Source organism: Physcomitrium patens, chromosome 11, assembly GCF_059467195.1.
Source record: "Physcomitrium patens ecotype Gransden chromosome 11, ASM5946719v1, whole genome shotgun sequence".
Classification (NCBI taxonomy): Eukaryota; Viridiplantae; Streptophyta; class Bryopsida; order Funariales; family Funariaceae; genus Physcomitrium; species Physcomitrium patens.
Genome location: NC_143420.1, coordinates 11433227 through 11460296, shown reverse-complemented (window position 1 = coordinate 11460296; position 27070 = coordinate 11433227). Strand labels below are relative to the sequence as shown.

At 33.6% G+C, this 27070-nt stretch overlaps 1 protein-coding gene across 1 annotated transcript; it reads right to left on the bottom strand.

The window, feature by feature from the left end:
• Window positions 1-18900: 18900 nt before the first annotated feature.
• LOC112288135 (serine/threonine-protein phosphatase 5) lies at window positions 18901-24742 on the bottom strand. Its single transcript, XM_024531994.3, has 13 exons — window positions 24471-24742; window positions 22849-23069; window positions 22469-22638; window positions 22231-22302; window positions 21916-22066; window positions 21567-21675; window positions 21051-21168; window positions 20799-20946; window positions 20253-20501; window positions 19828-19953; window positions 19486-19586; window positions 19299-19373; window positions 18901-19096 (listed from the first exon to the last, which is right to left on the bottom strand). Exons 2-13 carry the CDS (start codon window positions 22934-22936, stop codon window positions 19037-19039), a joined length of 1467 nt encoding a protein of 488 aa, XP_024387762.1. The 5' UTR covers window positions 22937-23069; window positions 24471-24742; the 3' UTR covers window positions 18901-19036.
• Between the last annotated feature and the right edge of the window lie 2328 nt (window positions 24743-27070).

Sequence of the window (27070 nt, the reverse complement as noted above, 5' to 3'; positions counted from 1 at the left end):
AATTGGCCAAAAAAGAGGCCACATGTCAACATGTTGACTACTTGTAGTACAAGTTGGACATATGGCACACACCTAGAAAACTTGCCTTACAAATTAGACATGTGTCTTGTAAGTTGGATGTGTATTCGAGGTCCCATAGCATGTCACCACATAATTCTTAGTTAAGTAATATATATAGAGGCAAGAGTGAGGCCTTCCTCACTCTTGTTAACTTCTTTCTTCCTTTTAGTCTAGTTTCAAGAGACTTATATTTTTTAGTATTGAGCAATAGCCATTCTAGTTCTTCCTTGAATATACATACTTTCTTCTATTTTGTTACTTTCTTTTTGATACAAATTCTATGAATTTATGTATCTTCTTTTAGTTTGTATCCTTGATAGATTGACATGAGTACACATACAATATCAGAGCTTTGTCCTTTTTCAATTAAAAATAGATTATTTCTTTTTTTTGATAAGACATAAGCATATTAGAAGTTACAGAATATCTTCTTCTAAATTGATATTGTTTTTAGAATTTTTTTTCTTGATTCTAGAGTATTTTATTTTATAAGAATAGAAATTTATTTATTTATTATTATTGTGCTAGCATGACTGAGCTTGTTGAAATGAAGAGTACAATGACTCAAATGCAAGAGCAAATAAGAGAATTAATGCTTACAATGCATCAATTCAGTCTACCACCATAAGGAGCAATAAGATTATTAGGCAATGAAGATATAGAGATGATTGGAGTTGCTTCAACACCTACACCAAGCCATATTACTGCTCTTACAACGAAACATCATTTAAGTTTCAAAGAACCAAAAATTGCATTACTTGAGACGTTTGATGGCACAAGATTTAAGTTTTAAGGATTCATCAATTAGATATAAGTGGTGATTGAATTACAACCTCAAAGTCATCCAACCTAAGGATCATATGTCAAGTTTATTAGAACACTACTTTCAAATTCTACTTTATCATAGTTTTCATCATTTTTTGAATGACATGATCCAATATTAGATAATTCAAAGGCAATCTTAGCAGATTTTCAATCTATATATGAAAAACATGATGCAATCTATATTGCAACCAATAAGATTCACATCTTGTCACAAGGCAATTGATCAATGACAATATTCACTTCAAAATTTTAATAATTAGCAACAGATATTAAGTAGGATGATGCAACACTCATTAGCCAATTTTTCTATGGATTATAATATAAAGTAAAGAAATTGATGCTCAATTTACTTGATCTTTAGACATTGAGTCAAACAATTGACTTTGCTATGAAATAAGAAAATGGGCTTTTTGAATTTTGATCAATAAATCGCACAAAAGAACCTCAACGTTATTAAAATTCAATGAGAATACCAACGACTTCTCAATATAAATAATTGGAAGTAGAAGACATGCAAATTGATGCAGTATGTTTTAAACCTCTTACCAAATAAGAAAAGACTTATCGTTGTCAAGAAGGACTATATTGATATTGTGGAGAAGCTAAGCACACTCCTCAATATTGTCTAAAGAAACAACGCAACTACTAAATGAGAAGTACTATTGTGAAAGATGAAAACATGTCAGAAAACAAATTTGTCCAACTACAATAGGAACCATGTAGCTGAAATCTTATACAATTCTTAATGAAGATCCTATTATCTCATCAAAACTCTCTCTTTCTTTTACAATAGATGTGCATTTAGGATCTAATAATTACAAAGCTTCTGTCTTAATAGATTCAAGAGCCTTAGCTTATTTTTTAGATGAAGAATTTGTTAAAAGTCATAATATACAGTTAGTACAAAAAACTAAATTTGTACATGTAGAAATCATAGATGGTCGTCCGTTATCTTTTGGAGATGTTATTCACAAAGTACTTCTTATAGATGTAATAATAAATAGTCATAATAGTTACGTAATTTTTAATATAATTAGATATCTTTCTAATCCAATTATTTTAGATTTATTGTGGCTAAAAAAGTATAATCTTATGATAGATTGGATTTCTTGTAAACTTGATTTTTCTTCAAACATTATTATTTTTTTTTTCTAATCCAATTGAACGCCATGAATTAGTGTAGCCAAACTTGTACTTGTAGGTGCAAAAACTTTTTTGCATGCTGCAAAAAAATAATTGTCTTTTGTTATTTACGCTACACTCATTTTAAATGATGGAAAGATTTTAAGTAAAATTTTAATTCGATATTAAGATTTTCTAGATATTTTTGAGAAGAAGAATGTAGATAATCTTCCAAAGCATCATCCATATGATTGTTCAATTGATCTTAAATAAGGAACTTAGCTGCCATTTGGTCCAATCTATTGTTTATGACAAAATGAGTTGGCTAAATTCAAGAAGTACATTGATGAGAACTCGGCCAAGAATTTTATATACCATTCAAAATCTCCTGTAGGAGCTCCTATCTTATTTGTGAAGAAAACAAATGGATCATTCCAAATGTGTGGATTATCAAAGACTCAATAATATTACTATGAAGAATAGATATCCTCTGTCTTTAATATGTGGACTTTTTGATCAATTAAATCAAGCTAAGATCTATACAAAAATAGATCTACAAAGAGCATATAATTTGGTCCGCATTAAAGAAGGAGATGAATGAAAGACTGTATTTTGAATAAGGTATGAATACTTTGAATTTAATGTCATGCCTTTTGGACTCATGAATGAATGAGTTGTTTTTCAACATCTTATCAATGATGTTTTTTGTGAGTTTCTAGATGATTTTATTGTCTGTTACTTAGACAATATTTTAATCTATTCTAAAAATATAAAAAAATATGAAGTTCATATTTTTTGTGTGTTACAAAAACTTAGAGATTCGAGATTGTATGCCAAGATGGAAAAGTGTATATTCTATATTACTTAAGTTGACTTCTTAGGATACATCATTTCAAACAATGGTCTAATGATGGATTCTAAAAACATTTACACAATCATGAACTGGAAGATTCTAAAAACAGTAAAAAATATACAATGCTATTTGAAATTTACCAATTAATATTGGATCTTCATCAAAAATCTTTTTCAAGTTGTAATGCCACTTATATGCTTAACATGTAAAGACAAGCTCAAGTGAAGTAAAAAAGCAGAAGCATCATTTGAAGTTTTGAAGAAGGCTTTTACTTCTACACCAATTCTACATCATGTTGTTGTGATATAATACGACTATATAGTGAAATTATAATCAAAATTGAATTTCTAATTAATATCTAATTATCTTAGTTCAATTACAATTTGAAGTGTCTAAACATGGCTTTTATAAAAGCCTCTTAGGTTATTTTCTTATCTTAATAGTTAATAAGTTGAAAGTTAGTTAGTAATTTTATCTTTTAGGTTATAGAGACTCTTCTACTACCTTAGAAAGACCATAAATTAATAAAATCAGATTAGAGGAGATAAATAATTAGTATAGTTTATACTAGGGTTAAGTTGAAAGTAGGATTGGGCTAAAAAATCCTTAGGATAGGTTAGATTGATACCCGGGGTTTGGCTGTTTGTGAGACAGGGTCAAAATCAGACCTCTAATCACAAAAACGATAGCCTAGGGCAAAATAGGGATTCATTCAAAGATCAAAGGATAAGATTTGAGAGCTAGCTTGAAGTTCTTTTTAAAGGCATAAGGATTTTTTTTGGAGGGTTTTGAAGAACTTGGCAATTTTTGTTCAAAGTCAAGGTTTGTATTGGTGATTTGGATTTAATATAATATAAGTAGGGCTAGCAATTTTGGCTAGTTAGTGCAATTGGTGTAATATCTATGGTTGAAAATTTGATACTCTTTGGATTATTAAGTATGCTAAGTACATATAAATTTTTTTGATAGTCAAACAATGTGGTTTAGAGATATCTGGTTTTTAGCATAAGAGGATTTTGGAAGTTGGCAATTTGACGTTGGATAGGATTTTTGTGATATCTACAGATTTATTAGTTGGATCAAAGTGAAATTTGGCATGGTGTTGAAGAACTTAAAGATCAAGCTGCACACTAATTTTGAATCAAATTTAACAATTACAAAGGAAGAAATCAGTGTTGGGATTTCTACTTTACTTTTTAAGTTGGTGGCCGAGTGACATCATTGCAATTTTTGGAGGTTTCTTTACAATTTATAAGTTGGATTGGGCTAAAAATTCTTGAGCATATAGAAGACTTACATTGACAATTGTATGCAAAATTTTACATCAAGTAGATGGTCAGATTGGATGTTACAACTTATTAAAGCTCATTGATTAGGATTGGGGCTTACAAGAAAAATCTAAATTATATAAATATGAAAGTAATAAGGTAATTGGGATTTATGTATGGTTAAGGCTACCAAGATGAATATTTTTAGCACTTTTGAATTGAAATTCAGATTATATTCTTCTTGTATAGATGAAACCTATTAAAATTTCTTAGATACTTGTGAAACACAACTTCACCTTCCACAGCTTGGTACCCAATGCATTCTTGATCAAGACAACATCTAATACGACATCATCAACTTTTCTAAAGCATTTCTTATGGAGACAAATGCATCTGACTTTGCCTTGGATAAACTCCACCCAATTACATTCTATTCTAGAAAATTCTCAACAGTAGAAATCAACAACAAAATCTACAATAAAGAGTTGCTTGCCATCATGGATTCTTTCTAAGAATGGCACTACTTTCTTAAAGGCACGTTTCATGAGGTGACTGTATATACAAATCACAAAAATCTAAAATACTTCATATTAGCTCAAGACTTGAATTATCGCCTAGCACATTGGAGTATATCTTTTTCATAATTTCAGTTTTACATCACGTATTGACCCAAGAGCCAACAAGGGTTATTAGATGCATTATCAAGACGTTCCTTTCTTGAACCAAAAGAAAGCAAGGTAGCATATGATCAATAATGGAAAATCTTGTTAAAGCCTGAGCAATTTTATCTTTGAGCAATCAATGTATCAATGCATGTGGATTTATCATTTCTTGATCAGGTTTATAAAACCTCAACCACAAACCCTTTTGTTCTTAAAATCAAGCGTCTTGTCAATAACCTTCATGAAGAGTCTTCTAGATTCAAGATTGAAGACCTCTTGTTCCGTGAAGAACACTTGTTTATTCTTGAATGGCCGACTTATATGCACATTCTTCAAATATGCCATGACTTCTCTACAACCGGATATTTTAGATTCAATAAGACCTTGGAACTTCTGTCTAGAGACTTTTGGTGGCCTAAAATGTAGAAAGACATTAAAGAATTTGTACTATCATGTGATACTTGTTCAAAGACAAAGAATTCTTGACACCAGCCATATAAACTTTTTCAATCCCTTTCTATTTTAAGACAATCATAGTCATGTATTTCTATAGATTTCATTACAAATCTTCTACTATCAAGCTCATTTGACACTATTTTCATAGTTGTTGATCAATTGACTAAGATGGCACATTTTATAGTTTTTAAGAAGTCAATTACTAGTGAAGAGATGATAAAAATCTTTATTGATAATGTCTATTATTACCACAAGATGCCAGATAACATTGTGTTCGATCGTGGGCCACAATTTGTATCTAGGTTTTGGAAGGCACTCTTCAAGATTTTTAAGATTGACATCAACCTTTTTTCTATCTTTCACCTTTAAATTGATGGCCCAAATAGAGCGGGTCAACTAAATTCTTGAGTAATATTTGAGATATACTATCAATTATCAATAAGATGATTAGACTTCCTACTTGTTGTAGATAAAGTTTGCATATAACAATACAATCTATGCATCTATGTAACATACACCATTCTATTCAAACTACAGTTATCATCCAAAATTGGATATGATAAAGCCTTCAAAGTCGATAAATCTAATAATAAAAGAATTTGCTACGAAGATGGCCAAACTTCAAGCAACCATGAAGACTCACCTAGAAAGGGCTCAACAATGTTATAAGTTAGTGGTAGATGAATTGAAGAAAGAACATCCTCCGTTTGAAGTTGGTGACAAAGTGTCGCTTTTTTGGTGCAATATAAAAACCAACAGTCCATGTGATAAGTTGGACTACCTAAGGTTGGAACCATTTGTGATTCAAAAATAAATCAATAACATAACTTATGACTTAGAATTATCTTCATCTAATCTTTGTTTGACTTTTGGAAAGGTATAAGAAATCGAATATACCAGTTTGAAGACAACCATCACTTCACATGGTTGAAATCAATGATCATGTTGAATTTGATTAGAAGAGGTATTAAATTCAAGGATAAAATATGGAAGGCTTGAATATCTAGTCCATTGGCACAAATATGATATCAACAATCACACGTAAGAACTAACTAACAACCTTACAAATACGCAAATGAAAGTTTAAAAGTTTCATCAAGAACATTCATCTAGACCAAAAGCAGCAAAATAAAGAACAATAGCTTGGTAAGATGGCTTTACCATGAAGATTCTTAGTTCTTGGCCTCATAAAGAAGGGAAAGAGGCAACCTTTGAAGAGGCAGATTTTTCAAATGTTTAGAATAGTATAAGTTAGTAATTCAAGTTCATGATCATAGCCTCTTTATATTCTTTTGGTCTTGTCTATTTTTTATGATAAAGATAGTCAAGAAATAGATACCATGTTGGTCATACTATCTCAACTAAGTAGCTTGCAAAGACAACCTTGAGATAAAAAGCCACTTAAACCACAAAGTCATCAAAAGATATTTACTAATAGGTAGCTAGTAATTATATTTGAAATAGAACTTGCCTATGAAGAACGTCCAAAAGAAGTATTTGCATGAAAATTCTATAACAAAGATACCAAAGTTCATGCTTGTTAGCTTGGTCTTCAAGCTAACTATATGGCCCACACATAGAAAAACTTGCCTTATAAATCAAGGCATGTGTCTTACAAAGTCAACACATATAGGAGGTCCCATAGAACGTCACCATGTAGCCCCTAGTTAGATAGTATATATAGAGACAAGAATGAAGCCTTCTTCACTCTTGCCAATTCCTTTCTTGCTTCTAGTCTAGTTTCAAGGGTCTCTAGTTTTCTTGGCTTTCGGCAATAGCCATTTCAGTTTCTTTCTTAATATATACATCAAGTTATTTCTATTTTGTCATCTTTCTATGAGAGAAATCTCACTTGTTTATTTGTCTTAATCATGTCTTGTCCTTGATAGATTGAGAAGAGTACACCTACAATATCAGAGCTTTGTCTAATTTTGATTAAGAGTCGATTATCCCTTTTTCTTGATAAGACACAAGCATATTAGAAGTTGCGGATTACCCCCTTCTAAATTGATATTGTCTTTAGTATTTTCTTTGTTCTCAAGTCCTCTCTTCTATTTGTCTTGAGCGATATTAGACAACTTTTCTTTTCTAAGTATTATCATGGCAGAACTTCCTAAAATGAAGAGTGCAATGGCACAAATGCAAGAGCAATTGAAAGAGTTAATGCTTGCGATGTATCAACTCAATTTACCACCACAAGAAGCAATAAGATTGGCAAGAAGTGAAGATATAGAAATGATTGGAGCTACTTCAACATGTGCACCAAATCATGTTTCTTCTCTTATGGTGGAATGCCCTTCCAGTATTAGAGAACCAAGAACTGTCCTACCCAAGAAGTTTGATGGCACTAGATCCAAGTTTTGAGGATTTATCAATCAATTACAACTTGTGATTGAACTTCAATTCCAAAGCTATCCAATTCCATGATTGTAAGTTAGATTCATTAGTACGCTTCCTTCAAGTTCAACACTATTGAGGTTTTCATCATTTCTTAAATGACGAGATCCAATATTGGATAATCTAGAGGCTTTTTTGGTGGAGTTTCGATCCATGTTTGGAGAACATGATGCAATTCGTGTTGCAACCAATAAGATCCATATTTTACGACAAGGCAATCGATTAATAACATTGTATGCTTCACAATTTTGACAACTTACAATTGATATTAAGTGGGATGATGTTGCACTTAATAGCTAATTTTTTTTACGGATTACAATATGAGGTAAAAGAAATTAATGCTCAACTTACGTGATCCTCAAACATTGAGTTAAACAATTGACTTTGTTGTGAAGTTTGACAATTGTCTTTTTGAATTCCGATCTGAGAACCGTATAAGTGGACCTCAATGTTACTATAATTCAATGGCAACACCAACATCTCTTCAATACATACTTTTGGAAGTAGAGGATATGCAAATTGATGCAGTATGTTTCAAACCTCTTACTGAGCAAGAAAAGACTCGTCGTCATCAAGAAAGATTGTGCTTATACTGTGGAGACTCTAAACATAATGCTCAACATTACCCAAAGAAGTGACGCAACCATAAAATGAGGAGTATGTTGATCAAAAAAGATAGCATGTCGAAAAACAAACTTGTCTAGCTACAATAGGAACCATGCGGCTGGAACCTTGTACAACACCTAGTAAAGGTCCTATCTTCTCTTTAGAATCCTCTCCATATTTTACAATAAATGTTATTTTAGGATCTAAACATCTCAAAGCCTCTACCTTGCTAGATTCAGGAGCCTCAACATGTTTTTTAGATGAAAAATTTGCTAAAAGACATAGCATATTTTTAATAAAGAACAATAAACCTGTTCATGTAGAAATCATAGATGGTCATCCGTTGTCTTGAGGAGGTGTTACTCATGAAACCATTCCTATAGAAATAGCATCTAATGGTCATAATAGCTTTATAATATTTAATATCATTAGATCTCTTTCTAATCCAATCATTTTAGGTTTATCATGGCTAAAAAAATATAACCCTAAAATAGATTTGACTTCTCGTAGTCTTGACTTTTCTGAAAGTATAACTAAGAGTGGAGTTAATTGAGTAGAAAGTAATAAGTCTAGTATAATTAAACCTATATTTGTAGGTGCAAGTGCTTTCTTACATGCGACAAAAGAAGGATCACCTTGTGTCATTTATGCCACACCTGTATCTATTAGTGGAAAGACTTCAAGTGGCATTCCAAGCCAATATCAAGATTTTTAAGATGTATTTGAGAAAAAGAATGTAGATACTCTTCTTGAACATCGTTCCTATGACTGCTCAATTGATCTTTAAGAAGGAGTACAACCGCTATTTTGACTAATCTATAATTTATCTCAAAATGAATTGGCTGAACTCAAGGAGTATATTGAAGAAAATTTAGCCAAGAATTTAATATACCATTCCAAATCTCCAGAAAGAGCTCCAATTTTATTTGTGAAGAAAAAAGATGGATCATTGTGGATATGTGTTGATTATCGAGGACTCAACAAAATCACTATCAAAAACAGGTACCCACTACTTTTGATATCTGGACTTCTTAATCAGTTGAATCAAGCTAAGATCTATACAAAAATAGATCTACGGGGAACATACAATTTGGTACGCATCAAAGAAGGAGATGAATGGAAGACTACATTTCGAACAAGGTATAGACATTTTGAATACAATGTCATGCCTTTTGGACTTGCAAATACACCAACAGCAGTCCAACATGTAATGAATGATGTCTTTCGAGATTTTTTAGATGATTTTGTTATCTTTTACTTAGACGACATCTTAATCTATTCTAAGAACTGAGAAGAACATGAACTTCATGTTTGCTAAGTATTACAAAAACTAAGAGATACAGGATTTTATGCCAAGATAGAAAAGTGTGTATTTTACACTACTCAAGTCGACTTCTTAGCATACATCATTTCAAATGATGGACTTATGAAAGATCCTAAGAAAGTTCAAACTATTATGGATTGGAAGATCCCAAAAATGATAAGAGATGTCTAATTCTTTTTGGGATTTGTCAACTACTATCGGATCTTTATCAAAGACTTCTCTCAAGTTGCAGCTCCACTTACACGTTTGACATGCAAAGACAAACTTCAATGGAATCAAGAAACAGAAGTAGCTTTTGAAGCTTTGAAGACAGCCTTTGTTTCTACACCAATCTTGTATCACGTCGATTTTTCTAAGCCATTTTTTATGGAAATAGACGCATAAGACTTTGCTTTAGGTGCCGTATTGTCATAAATGGAAACAGATGATAAACTTCATCCAATAGCTTTTCATTCCAAAAAAATTTTAGTAGCCGAGATCAACTAAGAGATCTACGACAAAGAACTTCTTCTAATCGTAGATTCATTTCAAGAATGGCTCCATTATCTAGAAGGTACTTCTAGCCTAGTCACATTATATACGGATCAGAAGAACCTTGGATATTTTATGTTAACACGTATTTTGAATCATCGCCAAGCCAATTGGAGTATGACTTTGTTAAGATTCAAATTCAAGATCACTTATCCACCAGAAAAATAATAAGGTTTGTCACATGCACTCTCTAGACGATCTTATCTTACATCATAGGAAGGAGATGCTGCTTTTGATTAACAACGAACAATTCTCTTGAAGCCAAAGCATCTTCATCTTCGAGCAATAAAATCAACACTAACTGTTGATTCAACTTTCATTAAACAAGTTCAGTCAAGTATGTCTTCTGATCCTCTTATTTGTGATATGAAGAGAAATCCTTCAAAGTCTCATCATACTTTTAAGTTTGAATTCAAGAAGAATCTATTATATTTTGAGGGATGCCTATATGTTCCAGAAGGTGAAGCTCGATTACGTGTTCTTGAAGCTCGTCATGATTTTCCAGCAGCAGGATAATTTGGATATAATAAAACTTTGGAACTAATATCCAAGGACTTTTGGTGGCGAAAAATGTGGAAAGCAGTCAAAGATTTTGTACAATCTTGTGATGTTTGCTCAAGATCAAAAACTCCTCGTCATCGACCTTATGAACTTCTTCAACCATTATCCATTCCAAAATAACCATTGTCTTCTTTTTCTATAGATTTCATCATGGATCTTCTAATCTCAAGTTCTTATGACTCTATATTCGTGATAGTAGATCGTTTTACCAAGATGGCACATTTTGTACTATGTATAAAATCTATCACAGGTGAAGAAATAGCTAAGCTCTTTCTTGACAATATCTATCGCTATTATGGATTATCCAAGGATATTATATCAGATAAGAGAACTCAATTTGTATGAAGATTTTGGCAGATTCTTTTCAAGATTTTAAAAGTGGATATAAAACTATCTTCGAGATTCCATCCTCAAACTGATGGATAAACGGAGCATATTAATCAAGTTTTAGAGCAGTATTTAAGATGTACCATCAACTACCAACAAGATGATTGGACAATTCTTTTGCCATTGGCAGAGTTTGCTTACAATAACACAGTACATTTTTCTACAAAACAAACACCTTTTTTTGCTAATTATGGTTATTATCTATGACTTGATACTTTTGACTTTTCAAAAGTTGATAATCCTACTCTGAAAGATTTGGCAATTGATTTGTCAGAGCTACATGCAATGATGAAGGCGCAATTAAAAGAAGCTCAAGAACAACAAAAGGTCAATGCGGATGTCTATCGAAAGAAACAACCATCATTCCACATGGATGATAAGGTATGGTTATTTCATCACAATATCAAGACCACTTGTCTTTGTGACAAGTTGGACTATCGAAGGCTTAGACCATTTTCTATTTCTGCACAAATCAATCTAATTGCATATCGTTTACATTGACTAGAGACAATGAAAATCTATCCAGTATTCCACGTGTCTCTTCTTGAACTATACAAGACAGTGGACATACCAAGAAGAAGACAAGCTCCACCTCTTCTTATAGAAGTGAACAATAATGAAGAGTTTGAAGTAGAAGAATTCTTAGATTCAAGGCGGTGCCAAAATAAATTGGAATATCTTATCCTTTGACATGGATATGATATTAGTGAATGCACATGGGAGCCAATAAAGAATCTTGCAAATGCAGCAAAGGCGGTGGAGGCTTTTCATCGATGACATCCATCAAAATGAAGATGAAAATCTTCCTTATAAAAGAAACAAGATCTAGGTAAGATAACATTGAACTTTCAATCCTTGTTTGTAGCTTATTTGTAGTTGTCACGCTTAGAAAATGGAGAACCAACAATCAGTGGATTCGACTTAAGAGCCTTTGTTTGTTGATCTACCAAATGAGATATTACGATTGTCACAACCTTCAAGACGATGCAATCGAGATGAAGATCTTCAAGAACGACATGTTCTTCCTCAAATAGATGGCGAGATACAACGCGTTTGGTATCACGACCTTGAAAGAGACTCCCAATATTTGGTGATTTTATTAGAAGTAGGAACAACTTTTGATGATATTCCAAATATTTTATTTGAAGGAAGTTATGAAGGCCTCAACAATGATCAAATAATTGGGTGATCTTTCCGTCCTAGGATGGGATACTATCGATGGTTGAGAGGCCATATTAATCATCTTTGAAGAGAACAAAGATCAGAGTATGTAGCAAATATAATTTGTCGCATCATAGATTTCCTTAACATATGATTACCGCTCCTTGTGGAACTCGTCCCTAGAAGGGGAGATAATGTCATGGACATATGCATGTAAGCCAATAATTACATGCATAAATAGGTAGAAGTAAGTAAAAGTAGGTAAAAATAAGTTAATTCTATAGTATTTGATATAGAAGCTTCCTAGAAGCTTTATAGACGCTGCTTTGACTTTATAAGTGTCTTTAATTGACTTTTTGGGATTAGAAACGTGGTCAACAAGTTGGCCATGTGCCACACATGTTGTTAGCTTGACGACCAAGCTAACTATAGGGCCCTCACATAAAAAAACTTGCCTTATAAGTCAAGGCATGTATCTTACAAAGTCAATACATATTGGAGGTCTTATAGAACATCGCCATGTAGCCCCTAGTTAGATAGTATATATAGAGACAAATGTGAAGCCTTCTACACTCTTGTCAACTCCTTTTTTGCTTCTACTCTAGTTTCAAGGGTCTCTAATTTTCTTGGCTTTTGGCAATAGCCATTCTAATTTCTTTCTTAATATATATATCAAGTTATTTCTATTTTGTCATCTTTCTATGAGAAAAGTCTCACTTGTTTATTTGTCTTAATCATGTTCTTGTCCTTGAGAAAGATTTAAGAAGGTTCTAGGAGATTTTAGAAGGTCCTAAGAAGGTTCTTGTAGATCTTAGAAGGTTCCAAAAGATTCCAATAGATTCTAAAAAGATTCTAAAAAGTTCCAATAGATTTTAAGAAAATTCTAGAAGGTCATAGGAGATCTTGGAAGGTTCTAAGAGGCTTTAGATGATTTAGGAAGTTGCCAAAGAAGGATCCTAGGCATGCTTTGTTTCTAAGCCTCATAGAAACTTCTCAAGAAGCTTCTTAGGACCTAGTACATATAAGAGTCGAGGTTGAGGGGATCTTCATTCTCAAGAACTCACTTCTTGTGGTCTAGCCAACATTTTCTTGCCTTGTACCCATTTATTGTTCTAATATCAAGCTAACTTCATTTCTTGGTCTTAAATCTTTGTCTTGTATATGGTTCCTAACATCATAAGAGAGAAGATTAAAATGAGAGTGATTGATATGAAGTATTGTGCAACACAAGGCATGCTTATTGATTTGTTGACAAAGACATTAGTAAAAGATAGACATCACTTGTTGATAAAGGTATTAGTAAAGGATAGACATCACTTATTGACAAAGGAATTAGAATTAAAAGCCTTTTGATCAATGACAAAGTGGATATATTAAAGTAAGTATATAAAAATGAAAGTAGAATAAATTATCTTGTAGAAGATATTATTTTTAATAAGTTGCTAATGGTCAAAGAATAGTGGTTAAAAAAGGTGTCCTATGGATATAAGATGAGATCAAGGATCAAAAATCAAAGTCAAGAGGATAAAGTATGTTCTAGAAAAAATCCAAAGACTAGGTAAGCATAATTAGTATTTGGTATAGAATATTTTTGTGGTTAGTAAAATGCTCAAGGATCCTATGATCATATGTATAAAAGTCAAAGAGTGGAAGTTGTTTTCTAGGACAGCAACTATCACTTATAAATATTAGATGTTAGAAGGAGAGATATCTTACTCCATACTCTCTTTGTCTACAACCTTACTGATGTTAGGTGTTATGACTTCATAGTGCTTATTCTTCAATAAAAAATACCATTAAGATCAAATTATTGCAAGGATTGATATCACCTTTAGAACATATAATAATAGAACTAATCTATGATTCAAATTAGATAAGTTTATAAATCAACCATATTTAAATATAGCACAAAAGCTTCCATCAAACTATTTGATGTGACTAAAGTTATCATGGATTATCTTTAAAATAATTACTTTAAATTATTTGAATTCATGATTGAGGTAGCCATCTTAATTGATATATTTAAATGATTTAATTAAATCCATAAATTATTAATAAAGGCAATAGAAACTTTAAAAAGAGTAATTATGCCAAAGGTATATGTGGAAGCTTTTAAAGAAGAACTTTGATAGTGTTAAAAAGAAATAGAATGTGTCAATATAAAGCCAATATTTAAATAGCTTAAGTTGAAGGATTGTACAAATTTTTCATTGTTGATCTAGAATTGATAATTAAAGCTTAATTTTGAGACCAAATTATAGACTAAAAAGAGCTCACATCAATAAATATAAAAATTAAAATAATTGATAGTTTTATAAATAAATTTGCTAAGATATTAGAGTCTTTACAAGAATTAATAATAAAAGTAGTAAAATCTATTTTTTTTTAATTTTTTGTTTAAAAAATAGTGTTGTAAATCTATGGAAATAGTCTCGACCTAAAGATAAGCAAAAAAATTGTGATAGTAGCAAAAAGAGTTCTATGACACCACTCTATCCTTGGATGATAATTTGACATTATTAGTAATGATATCAACTCAAAGAAGTTGATTTAAGAAGATTTTGAAAATGAAGAGTCTTATCTTTGCTAAAATACTACATTTTGACTTGATCAAGAAATAAAACATTAGAATTTAAAATAGATAATTGTCAAAATAAAGCTTATTTTAGAAATAAAAAAACTATGGAATAATAAAAAAGCTACTTAGAAAAATTAAAAGCATCAAAATGATCTAACATTTTAAAGTTATAGATGGGTCTCAAAGAAGTATAGAATAGTTGCCAAACTAGTATTTGATATACAAATGGTGCTTAATTGAAGACGATTGTCTTTAATGACATCAACTAATAGAATAGGATTTTATTTGATTTACAAAAAAATAATAAGATAGTTAAGAATATGCTAGCTTTGATATAAATATAAGAGTAAAAAATTTGAGTAATATTTGTCTTTCAAATAAGCATATATTATATATCTATTTTTTTTATTAATCAAATTCAAACTTTTTAAAGATTCAATTGAGTCTTGAAATAAATTATATATTTTTGCAAAGTAAAATAAGTGAAATATATTCAATCTATCAAAGTAATATTATGATAGTAATAGATCAAAGTAAGCACTAATTTAAAAAGTTTTGGCATACTAGTGATTAAACTACAATAAAGATAAGATTCTTAAGAGTGTATAGTAAGCATAATTATAAAAAGATATCAAAAGAGTTATATCATCTATGCTTTTTTATACCTCCAAAGAATGAAAAAATAAAAAATATAGAAAATATGAAGTTTTAATGAAGTAATAAGTATTACTAAAAATAAACTTAAGATATCAAAGATATAAATCATAATAAAAATCTAAAAATAAAAATATACTCTTATATTATCTAAAGAGAGAAAATAAATAATTAAAAGATAGATGTAAAAATAAAATTAGAATGGATATTTCTAAATATAAGAAAACTATGAAGTCTTGAATCAAAATAAAGTACAAAAAAAGAATAAAAAAGAATAAAAAAAGCTTCATTCTTACTTCTATACATACTATATTTAAAAAAATTATGTGGTAATGTCCTATAGGCCATATTATACGTATCTAAATACTAGACATATGTATAATGTTTAGAAAAAGTTTTCAATATATGTGCAACATGACCAACTTGTAACACAAATAGCTAAATGTGAAGCATGTAGCCAATTTTTTGGCTAAGTTATTAATCTATCAATCACATATAAACATATGTAAAGTCTATTAAGCTTTAAAAAAGCTTTTAAAGAAGATATCAATTTTTTTGATCTATTTCTACTAACTTCTATTTAATTTTCTTTATCTAAATAAATATTTTAGTAAATATGGCTATTTTTTAGATAAAGTGGTCTAGATATTGTAAAATCTGATTATTAGGAGGCATTTGAGTCTAAGATAGAACTATAGCCTTATTTTTAAAGATTGTCAAAATGAGAGATATTAGATGTATGAAGTTTAAATGAAGTAAGAAACATTATCACAATACTTATGAGTCTTTACATCTTGAGATTCTATGAAGACTAAAAACATAACTTTAATCTTTTAAAGATCAAAAAAGTATTTTAAAATATCTCTTTAAGATAAAAATCAAATATTAAACTCAAAATCTACTCAACCATAAGTAAGTACATAATTAGATTTAGGTCTATATCTAAATTTAAAAGTTAGGAGATTTAAAGTCCTACCATGAAAAGTAATAAGATGATCTATTCTTTACAACAACATAAGACTTCAATTAACTTCAAAAACAATTACAAGCACTTATAAGATTTAAATTTGAAGTTGAAACAACTTCAATATACTTCAATAATATATTGAATATATATATAAATAATGAAGTCTCAATACTTAGCATCAAAAAGATTGCATACAAAGAAGAGTTGAATAAGATGACTTTCACTTCAAATATCCTTCACTTATAAAGATGGTAAATACATATGATGTATATTAACTTTATATCCAATCATCTTTATTATACTTTGTTTCATTCAATCAAATCCTAGGTTTGTCTTAACTTAGCCATTACACAAAATCTTAGCCGCCAGCCTAATAACTTATCTTAATTCTTTGCTTACTTTTGACCATTAGAAACTTACTAAGATAAATTTCTATGTAATTATAACCAAAAAAGAATTTGTTGATTTTCAATACTAGATGCAATTAAGTCCAATCATAAAAAGTTTTATTGTAGTTGTACTTGAATCAATCTATTGCCAAGCTTTAAAGCCAAATTCTAACATTCATATTTCTACCTAAAATATCAAAATAATAAATGTGTTTTTTTATTCAAAAGCAAGATAAATACTTTGTGTATTCAAAAGTTATAGAATTTATTAAGGTCTATATTGTAAATAAATCTAATGCTTCTAAAGAATGGCTAATGGTAGTCTAAGACATGTGTTATGCTAATTCTATTCATACAAATCACACAATAATATGGTGGGTGTATTAGTGCTTTTGCCATATACAAAATATCTAAGTCCAATTACAACAATGGACAACTTTGGGTATATTGCTTCTTCAATAGGTAAATAACAAGAACAACAATTCTTAATATATCTTTGTATTATACTAGTGTTAAATTCTTTGTAGCCATTGGTATGGCTTTTTGAAAATACTTAGATTTGTGCTAATGAGTTTTTCATTATAATTGGTTGTACCCTTATATCAAATAACACCTTCTATAGAAACACATCAAAAGTATTGCCTTGGACTACCAAAAATATATGACTAATATTACACAACCACATTACTCTAAGTTTTCCTTCCAACCACTCTTAATTGATTTTTGTTAGCCAAATAATTGGTAGCAACCTCTATATTAATTATAGAATGGAACTTCTATATTAAATTATCATCAAGCTCTATTTGAACAGAAAGATCTCGTAGCCACCCTTTCCATACTTTCAATGCATCAACTACTACCTTAATAGCATCATCTCTAATAGCTTCATTATTCTCAATCACATGCAAATTTTATTTTCCTTCCATGGTTGCATTTCGCAAACATTTAGACCATGCCTTGCATCATCTTCTTTGCCATCTGATAAACATAAGATGTATTAAAAGTAAGAAGGTACAATTGAATTCTTGACAATAAAGGAATTTTGAAAACCAAGCTCTTAACTATATTTTCTTTAGCATAGACATCTTTCTTATTAAATTTTTTTTCCAATATTGTAATAAAAACATATGAAAGAAGTTTTTAAATTTGATCATATTTGTTTGTTCTTGAATGCATAATCATTGATATTTACCATTTATATTCATAGATATATCCATTTATAGCCATAAATACATAATCATATCTTCAAAAGTCATCTTTGGCATTAATTATATTTTTTCTTTCAACTTCTTAAATTTTTAGCAATTTCAAGCAAAGTGACATGATTTTCCACAAATGAAGCAATTTCATATTAATTTGTTAGTAAAAATAGATTACCTAACCTAAATAAGAATAAGGTGATAAATCTTCAATTGGATATATATATATATATTTACATATATTTTTCCCTCTTGATTACTTTTGATGTATCTTGCCATTATAATCTATAATAAGTATGTTGATATTGATAAATTACAAAAAAACACAAGCAAATGTATATATGCCTAAAATCTATTAAGAACATATGAAAAAAAATTCTCAACATTTAGCATCAATAAGGCTACACACAAAGAGAAACATGGAATAAAAAGATACTCTTTAATAACCTTATCAAATAAAGAATCCATTTAATATAAATAAACTTCATTTACAATCATATTCCTCTTAAATTAATTTATCTAACCAAACCCTAATTTCTTCTAAACCTAGCTACCATCTTAATAACCTTAAGCCTTCCCTACTATTTAACTACTAGCAAATTACCAAAATTAAACATTAAACAATAAGCGATGATAATTTCACAAGATCTTTTAACACACATGAAGAGATGATCCACATGACAAATTTAACTATAATGCAAGTGAATTCTTTGCATAATGCACAAAATCTCACCATCCAGCAATATTGAAATTGCCACAGTATTTATGACCACTCAAAAAGGTTATCGAACATTAAAAAAAGAAGCATAAACATGGTTCGATGGAACCATTCGTCAGTAACATGATGAAGGTAAATAATTTTCCGTGTGGTTTTTGGCATGGCATGGTAATACCTGTCCCTGATAATAATACCTCATTTAAGAATGATTCATTAGAAGGTCAAATCAAGGCTCTCTCTGAACATTGTAATATTCTGCACAACCAGCAAATATCACACCGAAACAAACTTCGTCTAAAATAAATACCCTCAATACCTCTACGCCAGAAGACTAAAAAAGTTGTTCGCATATTGCATAGGTCTCACGTTTGGATGCCACTGCAAAATAAACAATTGAAACACACATAGCAACAAATGATAAATTTATCACAGAAATGAAGCACAAACAAGAGTAGTAAGATGACATTCTTAGTATTGAAGACTTAATGGCAATGCATAGCAAATCAAAGAAAGTAGCAGAAGGTTGCTCTCATTGACAAAAAAAAAGTAGTTCTAAAAATGTTTGGCGAAGGAAACTAACCACTGAGCTGAATTTCGTGAACTGAGGCTTCATATCTGGCGCCTGAAACCTTATAAAGGCTCCCTTATTACCCATCTGCACAAATAAGGCGGTACCAAAAGATCAACAAACTCATAATGCAAGAATTGCAGGGTAATTGATACTGCGCCACCATTACGGGTTCAAAGTGCAAGGTTGTCTAGCTTACCTGATCGCAGTAATTGGGAGCAGAGAAGACGGTAATAAGTTTGCCACCGTGGTCAAGTTCATAACCCTCATCCTTCACCTCATGGGACCGCACCACAAGTTCTGTTCCAGAAAAGTAAAACCACCCCGCAAGATAGAACAGAAAATTACGTTTCTAATTCATGCCACGAACAGAATTAAAAATGAACTAAAATACACTCATGCAACTCTGGTGGGATCGAAGGTGTGATCAAGACTACCAAATCACAGCACGAACTGCTGCTAAATGAAAAAAGAAAAAAGAAAAAAATAATCTAGAACAGTTAATGAAGCTCTGAATACTGAGTTCAGGAAAAATGAGAACCTAGATTATTGTCTTCCAAAAAACGATGGGTGACATCAGATCCAAATGCAACACCGACACCGCGTTTGCTAGGTGCACGCCCCGTGCCAGGGTGGGGATCACTCCACAGCAGCTCACACATTAACCCTGCAGAATACAAATTAACGAGGACAGTTACTGTGAAGTAAGATCACCAAATTCACATAAATCCCGTCACAATTGCAGCCTACAGTAAAATCCAAGAGATATACGAATACTTGGGCACGAATCATGTCATCAGGCTGCAGAAATTCGTGGACAATTAGTCCTTCAAAACCCCATCCCAGAATTGTAGTAGCACTTAGAGTATCTGTCTTTGAGTTATCACGTCAAACTATTTCAGAACTTGAACTTAACAGAAAATCAAGACTGGTAAGATACAAGGATCTATAAGGAGCACCACGTACCTTCATCTGGAGGCTCTCTAAACCGATCGATTGCAGCTATGTCGGATAACTTCACACCGTCACTACTGAAGAGTCCGCCATGGACTACAAACACTTTGTTATTCAGAACATTCGCCAAAGGCAAGCAGCAAAATATCTCTGTAAATAATTTATTCATTGTCTCATTGAACTTCGCGTTAACCTCCCCTTCAAAACCATATATTTTGTTCATGCTCTTGCTTTCATGATTACCTCTAGAAAGGTACAGCCCTATTCAGACAATAAATAAAACGAGGTTAGAGAGGAAGTAGAGTGAGTTAAGTGTGATCAGTCTCCTGATATACACTGAATAAGCTCATCAGAACATATAATTCCATACCACAATCACTCTTTCTAACACTCCAATCCCTCAACATCCACGAGGTAGTGAGTAAGGAAATTCAGGGTTCATACTCTAGTGCATAGAGGAGATGCAAAAACATCAGAAAGAAGCCAATAAAATCAGGCCGAGTAAAAGCACTACAACGCAGCAAAAGCAGAACGGCAATAAAAATAAAATAAAAATACCTGTAGGATAGAGACATTTGAACGCAAATAGCGTAAGAATAACTTCAACCGAAAAAGAGCCACGATCAACAAAGTCGCCATTAAAGAGATAAGGATTCTCTTTTGAAGGAAGACCATTCAGCTTGAAAATGTTGAGTAAATCATAGTACTGCATTGGTTCCAGAATCCAAGTTAAATACTCTGACAAGCCGAATGCAATGAGTACTAGACAGCGAACACAAAACACCCCCTCTAAAATAGAAATTCTAGTACCTGCCCATGAATATCACCGCAAACAGTAAAGTGACCTCCGTCAGGAATTGCAATGTGAACCAAAGTAGGCGTTGCTAACAATAGCTCTCGCGTTTTCAAAAGTATCTGAAAGGCGTATCTGCAGAAAATAGCCAGGTAGATTCAAAAAAAAAAGAAAAATGTTAACGCGACAAAAGAACGTTAGGGAAACTTAAAGAATATTTTAATTACGTGCGCTGTATTACCGGAAGTGATACCCAAAGAAATCAACAGTGCTATTTCTCACTTTCAATATAATTAAAGGTCTGATTTTCCAAAACATATTTGCTCTCAACTACCGTCTCTAATTCAGAGTTGCACAGAAACTAACTGGAGGCAAAGTTATAACATTTCTTAAGTTTTCGTCGTTCAGAAATCCATATAACGACAAACAAGGACTCAACTAATAATCAAGACAGAAACATTCGCAATTTTCTTAAGTTTCAAGAAAAGCATAAAATGTACTCTAAAGCATTAGAAGCGACCTCTGATGGTTACCTGGTATGGACGGAGCGCTGTTGCTTAAAGTCGTCTATCATCTTTGTCACAAAATCCAATGTAATATTATCCTCTTCTATTCTAGCCCCTTGATAAGAATCATCGACCACTGCAGAAACCGTCACAGCCATGAGCGTGACATTATCCAATAATTAGAGTGCATCCAGCGCAACTTAAACAAGTGATACATTAAATATCCTCGACAAAGTTGAAAAGTTTCAAATTAAACAGGCTAATAAAAATCTTCTTTAACAAGAAAAAAATACATGTCAACTAACTTGGTAAAAAGAAGAGTGGGAAAACAAGACAGACAAAAATATTACTCAGAAACTGGCACGAGTTAAATTACCTATAGTGTGGTAGTCCAAAGAATCAGCAACAGAATGTTTTTTTTCGTCCTCAGTTGCGATCGCCTCTTCAAATTTAGCTTTGGTGATGGCTTTTTCACACTCCCTAACCTTCTTTAAAGCATCTGGATCCTTGGGCACAATCCTTTGGACCTAAAATCAAAAAACAGCCAGACCAACTCCAAAAATTAGGAAAAATATTAGAGGCTACCGAAGATGGATGTAAACAAATACGACAAGAAACGATTTAACTAGAGGACATGCAGCTGCATTTCAACTTAATCAGACAACAGAAGCAGACAGGATGAGGAGAGTACCTGCCGAAAATCTTTAAGGGCTTTCACAAATTTTCCCAATGCCAGGTATGCCGTTCCTCTTCTATAGTATCCCTGCATAAAAGAGGACCTAAGTGTCTGCAGTAGCAAGTAACCCTTGGACAATTCCTTGTGCATGAATGCCACATCGAAAGTATAGAATGCTCATCAAGACGAATTAGAGCAAAAGACATTTCATCAACACTTCACTAGTACTCACGAGGGATTCACCACACAATACCTTTATATATTTAGAGTCAACTTCAATAGCCATTGTAGCATCCTCTATAGAACTTCCGTACGATTCCATCTTCGTATGAGCAAAAGCGCGATTTGCCCAATATACGGCATTCTTAGGATTCAGTTCAATAGCTTGAGTATAGAGATTTAATGCAGAGGCAAATTTGTGTGCTGCATCATGATCAATAGTTAAATGTTATTATGAGCATAAGGAAATCACAGTTGGAATACTGCTCATCTATTTCAGTGAGTGTAATGTTGACAAGTTAGGGAGGAGGGGGGCGGGGGAAGCACGAACAAAAATTATCTTGCATCCGGCAATCTAACGCTTCATATACTCGAATGAAACCATTAGAAAAACACAACTTCGACCATATGTACCTTGAAATGCGGCATTAGCTGCTGCCTTAAGTTCCTCAGCCTTTGCGACATCCACCGCAGGCGCTTCTTCCACGACTTGGGCAGCCATGTTGTCGATACTTCTTGCAAATCGAAGTTGACTCCCAAAAGTTGGGTGTATAATCACACCTCCTGAATCACTCCTCTGAACTGCATACTAGAGTAGATCATATGTACGTGGGTAACCACTTTCGACAGTCTCTCTGTAAGACAGGACAAATTTCTGGATAATATCAGTACTGGAAGATGCAAGGAAAGTCAAATGGGAGACAAAAACATGCAAGCAATCATTAGAAGTGCGTACAGCTCACGTTCAGCAACGGTGCTGTCATATTCTTCAAAGAGTTGGAAAAAGAAACATCGTTGGGCTATTGGTACATGGCAATTAATACAATGCCTAGCTGCACTAGTGAGCAGCTTACTTACTATTCTGGAATTAACAAGCCTATTGCACGAAGCCACTAGACCTTCATGGAAATCCTGGCCGATGGATACTCTAGACATATTCATCAAATATCCCATCTCCTCATGTCAACTGTCGAGTTTGGTCCCTAATTAGTGCCAAGACCTAAACGCAAAACACTTAATTTCAATAATACATTATTATTTCAGTTGGGATTTTAACTGTAACACATATTCTGGAGCACATAATGAAACTCTCAGCATGTTTAAGGGCAATATCCAAAACCCAGCATACTCTCCTACTCTAAAGTAGCATAGTAGTGCAGGGATCAAAATCATGACGATAGCGAATCTAGCCGAAAATAGTGGACCTATATGAAATCTCAAACTGAAAATACGGCACAGACTTTCCGAATAGAACCGATAGACAAGTAATTCGCTTTCACAGCACCCCGTGTAACCTGTAAAATTTATCTCTCATAATCCCTCAAGCTATCCAGAGAGACACCGTTCTCGTCAGCCATTCTGAAAAAAGGATTACAAGCCTAAACCTCTATATGTGTGTAATGATTTACGGATGAATCACAAATTTGAGTGCCAGACCGCAATCTTAAATGAACAGTGAAGCAGGTAAGCTAGGAAAGCTAAAAAGGCTGCATTACGCGAGATTGAACCAGGTCAAGCAAGATTGCCTGCACATATCAACACTTGCATCATACAAGCGAACGTTACAAGACGCTGCTTCCTACGTTTCTCGCCTAACCTAGAGCAGGATCGCCGCACAATGCATGCAAGCTGGAAATGGTAAGAGAGGGGTCATCCCTCAGTGAAGGCCAAAAACCGACACAGTCACAATGCCACGCCAATACACTACGCATCGAGAGGCTTCAAAAGCCTGAGAAACATATCTCCTCACACGGCCTGGACTCGCCCGCGACCCTAAAATCAAAAATCCTCAAAAAGCATACTCAGATCGACATCATCTGCTACAGAGATTCTCTCCACGCACTGCAGACACTCACGCAGCGCGACACACGCTCAAGAACATCGACCACAGCGCAGAACAAGAACAAAACTGAAAACAGAGGAGTATGATTCTGAGAGTTGTCGGTCTCGTCTGCTGTGAAGCTAAAACCCTACACAACGAAGGTCAACTGAAGAAGCGTAACAATCCGAGGTAACGAGGGAAGCGCAGTGCAAACCTGGCGGCGATGAGAGCATTTTCCTGTGGTGGTGCGACGAGGGTGCAATCCGGGGCGGAGAATAAGCCCACAGCAGTTGTGGAGAGGAAAATCGACGCAAACCCTGGCGGTGTGGTGCTACTGGTGCTGCTGCATGACGACGACGAAAACGACGACGACGACGACGACGAACTGGCAAGGGTGATGAGCGAGCAGGCACGGGGCCTGGCTGAGAATCTGGCCGAGGACCCCCCCCCCCCCCCTTCTCACCCCCGATGTAGCCCATCCACCCCTCATTCACTTCGTTTCTGTCTGTCGTTCGCCCACTCTCTGCCTCTTGTTCGTACGCTGTTCGTCATTCGATCAGTTGTTTATTTGTCGTTCGTTGCCAACTTCAGTGTTGCGTAGCACTTTCGATCTGTTCTGCTTGAAACTAGCCCACGAAATGGAGATTCAAACCGTGGAGATGTTGTGATGTTTTGGTAAAAAAGTATTGGATCAATACCCTGACACACCTTGCGGATCTTCGGAAGGCGAAATTTCGGGTCACACCGAAGCGATACCTTCACGCATATGCCGTATTTTAACTGATATAGCACCCGGCCACTCTTCCAAATCCTCTGCTTCTGCAAGGGTCTCGTCTAGCTCTTGAGTTACCTGCGTACATAAAAATATAAACACTTCATCAGCGAGTCCATGGCTCTGAGTCTTAGTGACGTGCAGATTCCTATCTGGAGACGTGAAGATATCAAATATCTTCGGCAAGTTTCAACACAGTTTCTACTAATCAAGATCGCATCCGCATCAGTGACCAGCTCAACGAAGGATTAAAAATGGACGTAGGTCATTAAGTCATTAAGACCATGAAACCGACCTCGTCAACAAGAGGCTTATTTTCCAGAATCTCATGGACATTGGCATCGTCGAATGCGAACATTTCCTTTTTCAAGCGTTCAAAGAAAGCATCTGCTTCATCAATGCCTTGCACATTCCTGCCTATACCACCAATGTGTTTTCACAGTGAATAAGCACAAAAACTGAGAGTACTCAATGATATTCATGACGAAAGAAGATGTACTACAATGACCTTTTTTTCCACAGGGAAGTTGAGACAAGCATGTGAAAAACCTCGTCTAGAAGTGATCAATTATGTGCAGTGAGCAATTGGAACTCACATGCTAAGAAGAGCATCAATATCCTCTTCCTCAATTTGGAGGTAAGTTCCTCGTCGTTCTTACTCTCAATTTCCACTGTTTCCTCATCCCCTTCATTGTCTTTGTCGTCGTCCTCATCAAAATGATCTTCCACGTTCATCGTATAGGTTCTTGGCAGTTTCGAGTGTGCTTTTGAAGGTGCATTTGCTTGTGGTTTTGCAGGTCTTTTCGCAGTCACCAACTTAGTTTTTCTGCATTTCAGGACATTCATTGGATTTAAATCAACGTATTCTAGACTCTAGCCTATAGCAGGTATTATCCGTCATCTCACGAGTGCGATAGTACTGAATTTATGCGGTGTCCTAAAGGATTATAGATCATGCTGTAGAACAGCGAAAAAGATAAAAAATACATTCGAACTGAAAATGAGCATAAAATTACCTGTGTCCACAGCTGCATTTCCACAACATCGAATCCAGTCATTTTCGGAGTCCGACCGTGGTAGAGCTTACAAAGCATGGTAACTGAGATGACGAGACGGTTCCTACCAGACGTCAAACCCAAACAACCTCTGCTGTCAGATGGGAAGCCGTGCAAGATAGCTAGTTAAGAAAGAATAAGCAAAGGCAAATGCACGTTCATTGAAACCAGCTCACTAAATGGAGATTCAAAAAGTGCAAAAACACAGATGCTTGATTACCTGTCATCTACACTGCGCATTGTGCATTTTGAAGAAGTCCCTGAATGTTTGTATAGCGAGTCAAAACCCTGCACGAGCTGTCAGTTCTGTTAAGGAACTTGCAACCAGTAGGTTTCTGAAGAGATTATCAATGCAACATAATAATAAAAATAAAAAAAACGGCTAAAATTCTATTACTGGATAGAGCAACAACTTACAAGAATAAAGGTGCGTCCATTCTCATTGTCAAAAACTCCTTCGACTTCTCTCAAATGGCCCAGCTCGTGCACTTTCAGCGTCTGCAGAAGTATCATTTCAACCGTGTCAGAGGCATGACGTGAGAGATACAGAGTTTACACAATATATTAGCCACTCAAATTGCATCTTCGTTGCTCTTAAAAAGCTGTCACCACAGGAACACAGAGAAGGTAAAAAGGTCGTGTTTCGTCACCCCAAATAGAGGCAATTGTAGACATTACAGTGCCAGTAATGCTACTGAACAAAACATCAGACCCCGACACTGGGAGATGACCGTGAGATAGACAAAGACATACCTTAAGACCAGTGGCAGATTCTTTCACCACATGCAGGCGCACTTTCAGTTTTTTAGTCACTGGTGAAGGCTTGACTGAATCCCAACAAGCGAAGTAAGCGCTCAGTAAACCACATTCAACAAGAACATCCAACTTCCCTTTTACAACTTACTCCACAGAGCCATAAGTCAAAAAACAGATAAAATTTCTCACGCTAGCAAAGGAGATGTCTAAGCACTCAGTGAATCATATTAT